The sequence below is a fragment of the Fragaria vesca genome, linkage group LG6, assembly GCF_000184155.1.
Source record: "Fragaria vesca subsp. vesca linkage group LG6, FraVesHawaii_1.0, whole genome shotgun sequence".
Lineage (NCBI taxonomy): Eukaryota > Viridiplantae > Streptophyta > Magnoliopsida > Rosales > Rosaceae > Fragaria > Fragaria vesca.
The window spans coordinates 36,594,754-36,605,556 of NC_020496.1; the positions used below are offsets into that span (position 1 = coordinate 36,594,754).

A 10,803-nucleotide genomic window follows, 5' to 3' on the forward strand; every position below is an offset into this window, starting at 1 on the left:
ATTGTTGAGGTTTTGAAGGTGGATTTCAAGACAGAGGCAGAGAAGACAAAGGAGACCGGCACTGCCAACAAGAAGAAGGTATACTAGTTCCTTTTGTTGTTTGATTAGAATTTTGATTTTAATATTTTTTTGCTTGATGGAAATTGATACCCTGTTGTTTGTGTGTTACTTATCCAATTGGTTTTTGAAATGTTTGAATGCCATTTTATTCTCTGGATTGTTGTAGGGAATTGCAATTCGGAAACAATGCTGACCATTTGATTATTGTAGACAATGCATATTTGTGATCAGTGTTATTTTATTAGAATCTGATTTGGTTTTCATTTTTGTCTCTGTTCATGCCAAATTCTTTTATCTTCTCTGTAAAAAATTAAAACTGTTATTATGGTATTTGAAAACTACATTTCTCATTGCTGATGAAGATGCTCTTAAGCTTGTGAAAAAAGACTAGAATTTCATACCTCCGAGCTTTTAATTTCATACAATAGACTAACGGGGTTTTACCAATCTTGTTGTAAACCATGTTTATTGTCCATAACTTGCTCTCTAATGATGGTACACTGTGATTCATAAAAATGGAGCTGCCTTTTTCTTTTTGTCATTGTTTGCTCATCTTTCTGTTTTTGTCTTTCTTTTTGTTTGTTTGTTTGTTTGTTTATCAGTTACGTACCACCAGCAACAAGATAAGTGATTAGTTTTTAGGTTGAATACATGAAGCATGTATGTATGTCTTCCTATCTATGTATTCAAATTTAAATTGGAGATCGTGATCTCCTAAAGAGCTATATGCGCTCAATACCATGCATTTTGATTGTAATATGGTGTTTCACTGTGCTTGAAGTTCCTTTTACAATTTACACCCATGAGAACTGTGGTACGAGCAAATTAAAGGATCGATCCTATCTATTTACTCCACAGTTTTTGTAGACAAAAGAGCTTTGTATTGCACACAGAATTTCACCTACACAGGTGTACATAGTTTTATATGATGTACCATTTTCTTCATAACCTTTGAAGCCTTGTAGGTACAAGCCCAAAAGCTTATTCAGTACACCCCCTTTAGTTATGATATGATTCTGTCATCATTTCACTGAAACTTCCAAGATTGTTACACACAATAATTATTTTGCACCCTAAGCTGTATATTAGGAATATGAGGGTAAATCATTAGGTAAGGTGCACATATCATTGAAACTGCCTACTAGCAATATCTCCTGCTATGACATTATGTCTTATGTTTGATAGTGTTATGGTTTCGTATATGCAGGCTTTAACTGTTGGTTTGCCAATACCATAAAGCTGTTTCTTGCTTTGTTAAACTGTTGGTTTGCTGGTTCAAGATGAAAGTAACTAAATTCATAATTGCAATTTTGTACATTTGCTTTTAGTCTCAGTGTTTGTATTAGTTAAATTTATGGTTCTTGCGTCTAATCATTTCATTATGGGGTTTATGCGATCATTAGAAGATATACAATCATTTTTTTATCATTGCTTTAGAATGTCTTTCTGTTTTGTTTGAATGCTTTATTGTTTTAAGCCACTTCACAACACAATGTAGTGTTTGCATCTTTTTACTATCCTATCATTGGCATTTCAGAAGTACTTTGGTTTTAGGGATATTGCTAAAATGCTTTGTTAACTATTGGAAATAATGTTGTTGAATTGTATTGGAAATGTCTTGTTGAATTGTGAAGCCAAATGTGGTTGTTGAATTGTGTTGGAAATGTCTTGTTTGTGTTCACAGGTCTAAAGAGTACCAACCCCACCCAAGGAATCAAGACCTATCAAGGACCATGTCATAAAGTCTAGAAAAGGACGGAAGAAAATGAAGTTGGCAATGGAGGGTAGTTCTGCTGGAAATGGTAGTGCATCAGTTGGTCTCAACACAGCCTCCTACTCAAAGCAGTCAAAATCATGGAGCAAGGGGTGCTCAAAAGTGAATGTGCTGGCTTTTAAATTAGAGAAACATAATGTGTAGTTCATCATGTTTTGGAATCAATTTTTTACAAACAATGTGGTTCTTTGAGTTTTTGGAAACCAATTAAGCTTGAATTCTGATGCATAGTATATTTCTCATGTTGATGTTGGTTTTAATTCAGTGATATTGACAGCCTTTTTTGGTTCTATGTTTGAATTTCTATGTTACATTTCCAGCTATTGCATAATATTTCTTGTCTGCAGATAAACACAGCAGTAGTGCCTAAACTCTGCTGAACTGATCAATGTGATACCAGGAAAATTCAAATTTAGAACTTTTGGAGGGAAAACAATTATGGAGAGAGTTAAAAGGTTATTTTTGTCATTGCACCTTTTTTTAGTGGGGGCCATGTCGGCCACGTCAGCAAACTAACGGCACAGTTACGGAAATTGGCCTCCGGCCTTTCCTTGGTAACGAAAACGAAGTTTGGGTACCACATTGATAGTTTTTAAAGTATGGGTACCACTTTGACCGTGCTACCAAAGTATAGGTACCGGCGGTGCATTTTCCTCTTAAAACTTTTACAGGTCCTTTCGTTTCTTCCTCCCTCCTATAACGTTAAAACTTTCCTCCTCTTTCAATCATGGACTGCTGGGTATGCTAATCTTTACAATTAGTGGGATATCATCATTTTTAGTGTGATTTCAATCCCTTTCTTAGGGCATTTATGGTCGTTTGTGTGGAGAAAGATTACAAAATCATGTCAAAACTTGATGCGGATTAAAGAAAAACAATTGAAAGAGATTCCTAATTTCTTAATCGGCCCTCGGTTTGGTAAATGCAGTCAAAGGAGAACCCGCCCGAGTAGCTCAAGATGAAGATGGTGGTGTCGGCGTCAAACCTCGGCGGCTGCAGTGGTCTCGGGGACAGAGGAGAGAGGAGGGTTAAGGAGAGTGAGAAGCTGTTGAATTTGGTAGTCATATGAGAGAGAGAGAGAGAGAGAGAGAGAGAGAGAGAGAGAGAGCTCTAGAACTTTTGCAAGGNGGAAAGGTTGTTTGATGAGGTGAGTTTTACTTTGTTCTGCAAAGTATGAACTATCCAAGTAATCCAACGGTGCAAATTGAAAGTCCTCATTTGGTCCGCAACATAGTGGTCCGCAATAGAAGCAGCCCCCTAAAACCACGTACAAATCCAACTGCAAAGTTTCAACATCTACAATTCTGTTCCCGGTATGTGCTGAAAGAATATCTACCACAAACATTACTTTTCCGACATACGTTACAAGCCTATCCGTATAATTCCATTATTCTGTTCTGAGAAATCCAAGTCGGGTATCCTCCTGTGCCACAGACGTGATTATAGCACATAAGGAACATCACCTGACTGAGAAGATCAAAACTGAGATACACGGTTTGGTTGGCTGCGTATCGACCGACAAGTCCCATGAGACCAAAAAGAATCAACAAATAAAGTGCTCACTAGACCTCTGATTTTGAAGAATGCCTCACACACACTAGATCATCTAACTTGTTGCCATCCATTTTGTATAGGGAGACACCTTCCATTTGAATATAATGGTCCTGTGCTTCCTTCCTCAGACTTTCGAAGGGCAAGACTTCCCATTTACTGTAATTGGAAGACTTTCTTACATCACTCATGTCTGCAGATCCTGAGATAGGCCCAATTTTGTCAGGGTCGACAGTACCCGTCACCTTACAACTACCAAACTGTCCCAAATCACCATCTTGCCCCCTCTTTAAACGCAAGGCTGCTGCATGAGCTCTGCCTATCATTTCTCGGGTAGGTATATCTGACCAGCCTTGCTTCCTTTTAGATCTCATCGGAGAATGAATTCTGATCACCTGACATAAACAGTAGCTAAAGGTTTAATCATGCTTGGATTAAATTTCAGGTATGTGCCACACAATCTCTAAAAGATAAGTTCATATACTTACACCAAGGCACTCTAGGAGCTGGTAGTACGCCCTTCCTTGAAGTGGATTGTGCCCCTGCCTAGGTGTAGAGAAGTAACGTGTCCTGAAATAAATTATAAAAACTTGTTAGTGTGACAGAACCTGAGTTGATGATGATGATGATGATGATATGTATCAAAGGGGCATTCAATTAACCTGACTGGAAGGCAATCAGATACACAACAAATACACTTTTTCTTCTTATAACTAAAAAATGAAAAATCTTATCAACAGGCTCACTGCTAGTGATAAATCAGATAAATAACTATATATCAAATAAGAATCAAACATACCATTCAGTATAGCCAGGATCAACAGTGAAACCGTACATGTCAACAATGTCACACATAGATAGTGCTAGTTCTATGGATTTCATTCCAGTTCCTTTGGCACCTCTGCGAAGCACAATACCTTGAAACAGATACACTGGATTTGGAATACTCTGCAGTAAAACAGGATAAAAAGAAAAGTTAGTTAAGAGCTTCCAAGTAGGATTGTGTAAAGTGAACTATCCACAGAGAGAATAAAATTATTGCCCATTTAGATGTGATCTTCACCTTGATCATTGCATTGAAGTCTTTATGTGTGACACTCTTGATTATAAGTACCTCGTCATCTGCAGGAGAAAGGAACTTGCATGTAACTCACTTGAATAACCTTTAGAAGAACAAAATCATTTTAGGGTTTATCTTATACAACTCTGTTATGTGTTGAAACAGTCAACCTGACTTTCAACACACATCTTCTCAGGAAAACATCAAATTCTTGGTTTTTGAAAACAATGGTTCAAAGAATCAGTCAAGTGCAGGCTATCATATCCATGTTTTCCATGCCTAAGGCCCGGTGACACTTGTGACCGCTCATGGAAATTGAATGACAGATGCACCTCTAATGTTGTGAAACAAATGAGAGATAAAGGTTGAATGAAGAAGGAAAAAAAAAAAAGAAAAGAAATTAAGAGACATACTAACACATAGTAGAAACATACCGGACCCATTTAGAATGGAAACCATGTTACGAGCAGCACCCCTCACAACAAGGCGAAAATCCCTCTTGAGACCAACATACTTGGCATATTTCTACACATTAAAGACTAAGTGAGTGATTTTATAAACTAGTTGCCTTGCTCAAAATCATTTATACATAACAGAAAGTATATTACTATAGATGACGTAGAACAAGGAGCTAGCTACGAGAAACAAATAAAATACTATTTCATCATGAGATTGATAGAATATAAACAGATATAAAAAAGAAAAGAAAAGAGAGTAAGAGACGTAAAAAGATCATAAGCAGAATGGATGACTGACATGGAAAGAGCTATCACTGATAGTTTACCTCATTAACAGGAGCCTCATTGTCTCTTATTACAGCATCATGGGCATCAATTTCCTTTCCGAACTCTGTCTTCAAAAGATCTCCTGAGTTTCCAACAACTGCACATGTTCGAAATTGGCGAGGATGGAAAGGTGGCTTGGCCGGCAGTAACAAATTAAGATGTTCCTCACAAATTGTCTTATTGTAGCATTTATCCGTTCCCCTAAAACCATGAAATGGTAAACACATGGAATTGAGATTCAATGTATGGTTCATAATGTAAATGACAGAAATCTCACATAACGAGTTTAGAGGACATACAGTTGTGCTATCCTCTTAGGCGCATACTCCTCCCATCCTTTAGGCCGAACATCTAGATACTCCCTTGTCAATACTGTAGTCATGTTACGGTACTGCATATCCACCGAAACCATGAGCACAACAACAAGGGAAGTAAATAAAACAAGAGTAGGAGGGACAAACGGACCTGCTCCCATAGTAAGACAGCTTCACAAACATTAAACTTGTACTGTAATGGTTCGAAAACTTTAAACTGCGCATTGTACTGCAAAAGAGGAATGGAGCAACATAAGTAAGAGAAAAAGTTAAGGGTAAAATTAGGGAGAGTGAGGAAACGAACCCAGGTGCTGTTGGTTCCGGGTGGATACTTGAGAATCAAATTGCAGTGGTCGATGATATCTGCAGTGAGACCAAGCCCTCTGTTTGCCTGCATTCATTCATTAATTCGTTAATTCATTCATGATAATTGAGATCAGAGACAAAGCCCAGCCCTCGGGATGAGATCTGGAACTAACCACGCATTGCTGGACAGAAGACTGGAATTGGGACAAAGTGCGAATATCTTGCTCAGTATTGAGATCTAATTTAACTGCAAACCCACGTGATCGAGATTCATTGATTGAATTGAAGCGAAATGGAGAAATTGAGCGAGTGGAAGACGTACCAGAAGAGGAAGAGGATTGAGCGAAAAAAGAGGATTGGATGGCGAAGACGACAAGAGAGAAGAAAGCGGCAGCGCAAACCAGGTAGAGGACGGTGGTGGGTCGCCTATTGCTGCTGCTGCTGTTGCTTCCCTTATGAGTTCTCATTGCCTCACTCTACTCTACTCGTTACTCACTAGCATTACCAAACCAGGCAGCCATGCCCAATTTACAAACAAACCCACTTGTGGTCAGGACAGTGTTCTATTTTTCCTTTTATTTGCTTGCACGTAATGCAAGACTACCTCTTCTGAAATGCGCTATTTTATCAGGTTTTACGTTCTATCTCATACCATTTGCTAAAGACACAAGTCTCTCATTTGCAAGTCAAATGTTGAATCACTGATTATGATGTTAAAATCTGGGTTGTCTATTACAACTTCTCTTTTGATTCAGGCATGATAGATAGCATTCGGTCCATTTCATTCTCATGCTTGGGGACTTGGCAGACAATATGGCCCCTTGCTTCTTATTCAGGCATGTACTTGTTTAGGGGTAGAGAAATGATTTTGTTTTTCCCATCTACCACAACTTTACAAAATAACATGACAAACTCTCCTGTCAACAAGCTATATCATACAACCTCCATCAGTCTACAGTACAATAAGTCCCAATAAGATATCAATAGCGCCGACCACCAGTTGTTGACAAGAGGACTCGACTTTGCTTCTTCCCCTTTTTCCCCGAACCATTTATCTTCGGTGCGTCCAAATTTTCCTCGGGTTTAGCTCTGGATGTTATATTAGCAAATGACGTTACACCTGCATTTTGAGTGCCTGCAGCTGCAGAAACTAACATGTTTAGCAACCTGAACAAGCATGTTTTAATCGAAAGGGAAGAATTGATAGTATGCTTAATTGACCGCACAATCAAATCATCCATTTCTAACTGCCTACACGCTTGATCCACAGAATATGATTTTGAAACATACCAGTGCTCTGAAGAGAGGATCCTGCATCATTGCCATTCAGGGAATTAGTTCCATCTAGTTTCAAGGATGGAGAATCATGTCCAGCAGCAAAACCAAGCTTCGTAACACTTGAGAACAGTCTCCTTTCTCCAACAATTGGAGGGCTGGATGAAGTAACCGAAGTACTTCCCAAAGCTGAGGAATGAATCAATTAACTAGCATATGATTAAATCAGATACAAAACGGTTATACCATTAATGCACTTTCAAACTTAAAAAAAATAATAATAATTAATAATTAATTTTAAAAAAATGTTCATTTTTTATCCAAAAATAGTCAAATCTGCAACTTTACCCATACATGATTCCTTTATTCCACCATTGCTATTTCGGCTAAATAATGTCTATCTATGAAAGTTGATCTCTTTACAAGGAGGAACATACAAGGTACATAATCTCACCTTCAAAGTCATCCATGGAGAATGTGGGGGATTCATCATGAAAGGACTGTGCAAAGCCTGCTACTATGGGGATGGGATATGCCATGGCAGATTCAGCCTTTATCTGCTCCTTCCTCTCCTATATCAGCAATAGCATATGGTTAACGCCTGGGCAATATAACATTGTGCCTATACTCTATACACACAATGAAAAAGAGTGTTACCTTCCTAGCAAGTTGCTTTCTCTGCCTTTCACGCTTCTTTATGTCTTCCATAAAGGGAGACAGGGCATCAGGAGACAATAGCTCACTCAGATCAATCTCACAGAACTAAAATTTGAATGAACAGTGAGTGATTAGATACTATGTACTCAAACTGCAGTATTGTTCATGGTTAAAGTACTTGGATCATACGAAATCATGATACCTGCAGTATTGTTGTTAACGAGAAATGACTTAAGTAGCGATAGCGCCTTCTCAAAGCTTCTGACTGAGTTACTGTTTCCAATTGCAAAATCCTTCCATTTATTCTGCAATCAATTAATAATCCCCACTAGAATTAGTTACTGTCCTAAATGTTAAAAACATGCACTCTTCATAATTTGCTTCCAGGGAGGGGATGGGGACATTGTATACAGCAAAAATGATAATGATTTTCACCCAACCTGTGTGGCAGCATATCATGGCTCCCATAATGGTGGAGAAGACATTTCATGTTTAAAGGATGAAGAATCATGTGCTGACCATCCGCAGCCTGATATAGAGAGAAAATAGCATATATGAAACTAACCGTGTAGTTGCCACTACAAATGAAAATATAAATGACCAACAACCACATAACACAACCAAATACAAACCAGTTGGAACTTAAATGGAAACCAGGTCAAAAAGGCAAAAAAAAAAAAATACAAGCAAGTTGCATGACAAAGATTGGAGCCGCTATCAAGGATACAAATGGAAAGGTCTGCAAAATTTGACACGCATCATATACCCGACCCCACCCTGTCCAACTACATTTCCAAACACAACACCGAATATCATGGGAAGGAGAAAAAAAGATAAATGTGACAATGTCTCAATTTCAGTCACCTGGTAGAAATTGTAGGAGTCCTTCTCTTTTACACTTTCAGTGAAATGTGAGTGCCCTTGGACAGTCTTGCTTTCATCATATGAAGAAGACAAAAGATTTTCATGGCCTTCCAATGATTCCGCCGCATCCACAGATTGGTCAGAAGAAGTCCCATCATCTGACTTGTCCACTAATAAACTCTCTGAACACTTATTTGAGTCATTAAAGCCATTAGACAAAGTTCCATCCCCAATGATTGATGCTTCACTGTTACCATTAGTAGGATTTGCAGTAGCCAAGACAACAGAAGAACCAGTTTTATTGTTGTCAATAGCCCGGTGCTCATTCCAATACTTCTTCCTCTGTTCCAAATGTTCCATTGCAGCACATACATACGGCAGCTTCTCTAGGTCATCGACAAGCCCCGCATCTGCCCGGACTAACCAAGCATCTAGCTCTGATATCGCCTTTCTGACGGAAAGATCTACATCTGATGTAAATGTAAACTTTGAAAAGGGATCGTAACTTTCATCATCACAACCTGGCATTGCATCTTTCTCCTGTTTAATTTTATGGGATATAGTAAATGAATCCTTTTGTCGACTAAGAAGCATAAACTCGGTAGAATCACCAACACTATACTGCTTAACATTCTCAACAAAGAGGGTGTATAAATCCTTTGGTGATATCATCACAAAACACAAAGGGCATCTTTTCCAGGAGTCGCCCTTATGATCTTCCTTCCCCATCAGTAGGTATTGCAAAATGCATGGGAAACAGAAAATATGTCCGCATGAGGTTATCTGAGGACAAAGAGGATACTCCAGACAAATTGGACACTGAACCAAAGTAGGGGTGGAATACCTCACACATATGATGTCCTCCCACCGTAACATCTTATCAGGATCCATTGACTCAGCCGAGTAGTTTCCGGCATCCAAGACCACAAATTTGTAGTTTGCCTGAAGAAATAAGTCTTTGTTGTATGCCTTTCTCTTATGTTGCCTTCTTGCAGGGGGAGGAGGAGGACCTCTAGCCTGGGGACGCGAAATGGGATCATAATGAAAATTCAACAAGTGGTTGCCATTCATCATCTGGGATCTTCTTCCAGCTGGTTGCGGTGAGCTTCCATGAGAAGCAACAGTACCGATACTCTGTTGGCTCCCGGACCTTTTCCCTCTAGAGCGGTATGAACCAGCCCCTCGTCCATTTCCACCGGAGCGAGACTGAGAGTGTCTCTCGTGGTTGGGCATAACATTATTGTCAGCAAGTCCTAACTCAGTCACCTAAGTAAATTGTCTTTAACTGTTAATTATACTGAGATCAAATAGTGTATAATAACATATACATTGAATCATTCAAGTATGATATATGTACCTCTTGGGAAGATCCAAGGGAATCTTGTGGAGCTGGTAAGGATGGGCCTGTAAACAATTCGCAATAGTAAACATCAACCAGCTCACTGTGATCATCTAGCAGTTAATTTTTCATCGAATTCTTAACTATGAAAGAACCTCACTTGCTATCACTAATCATCTGAATGAACGATTGGAGGTGAAATTCCAAATGTTAGGGTTTTTTTTTTTTTTCGAATTTCTCAGAAACAAAAGGAAAAGGCACAAAAGACGAGTAAAGAAACGATCACGCACCTGGAGAAGTGGGAGAATGAGAATCGGAGATGTCGAGTGATCCAAATGCGATATTTTGGCGGGAGAGAGATTGGGGTTGGAAGAGGTGACGGTCGTGGTGGTTTCCATGTTGGGAATTAGGGTTTGCAAAGGGAATTGAAGAAGAAGACGAGTTGGATCCTTGGTTTTGGTTGGGCAAGATGGACATGAAATTCTTCAAACAAGCCAAGCTGGGTTTTCTCACTTCTCGCTCTGATCTCTCTCTCTCCTTTTCTCGCCTCCCTTTTATTTATTTATGGCATCCGCATCTTCACCGAATATGAGTCCGACTATACCATACTTTTTGCAGTTTCGCCCCTCGGCTTCTCTCATATTCTTTTTAGTGCCCAATATCACTTTTTGTATTTTTTGGTCCGTCACCGAAAATTGAAATATTCAAATTACTTCTTTGAATTTACAGGTAAAATCTCAAACACTTTTCATCTATATTCTCTGTACCCGGAACACCACATGACACTGTCATGTGGTGTTCCTAACCAATCATATGAC

General features: G+C 38.9%; 2 protein-coding genes across 2 annotated transcripts; both read right to left on the bottom strand.

The window, feature by feature from the left end:
• Nucleotides 1–3,057: 3,057 nt before the first annotated feature.
• On the bottom strand, nt 3,058–6,434 carry LOC101302678. Its single transcript, XM_004304515.1, has 11 exons — nt 6,173–6,434; nt 6,024–6,097; nt 5,849–5,935; nt 5,696–5,773; nt 5,530–5,621; nt 5,230–5,431; nt 4,880–4,970; nt 4,449–4,507; nt 4,185–4,333; nt 3,874–3,955; nt 3,058–3,780 (listed from the first exon to the last, which is right to left on the bottom strand). Exons 1-11 carry the CDS (start codon nt 6,315–6,317, stop codon nt 3,397–3,399), a joined length of 1,443 nt encoding a protein of 480 aa, XP_004304563.1. The 5' UTR covers nt 6,318–6,434; the 3' UTR covers nt 3,058–3,396.
• A 124-nt stretch (nt 6,435–6,558) lies between these two features.
• On the bottom strand, nt 6,559–10,539 carry LOC101302963 (RING finger protein 10-like). The gene is made up of 9 exons (XM_004304516.1): nt 10,276–10,539; nt 10,004–10,050; nt 8,647–9,912; nt 8,223–8,311; nt 7,985–8,087; nt 7,783–7,887; nt 7,580–7,697; nt 7,147–7,314; nt 6,559–6,991 (listed from the first exon to the last, which is right to left on the bottom strand). The coding sequence occupies exons 1-9, from the start codon at nt 10,460–10,462 to the stop codon at nt 6,831–6,833; spliced, it is 2,244 nt and encodes a 747-aa protein (XP_004304564.1). The 5' UTR covers nt 10,463–10,539; the 3' UTR covers nt 6,559–6,830.
• Between the last annotated feature and the right edge of the window lie 264 nt (nt 10,540–10,803).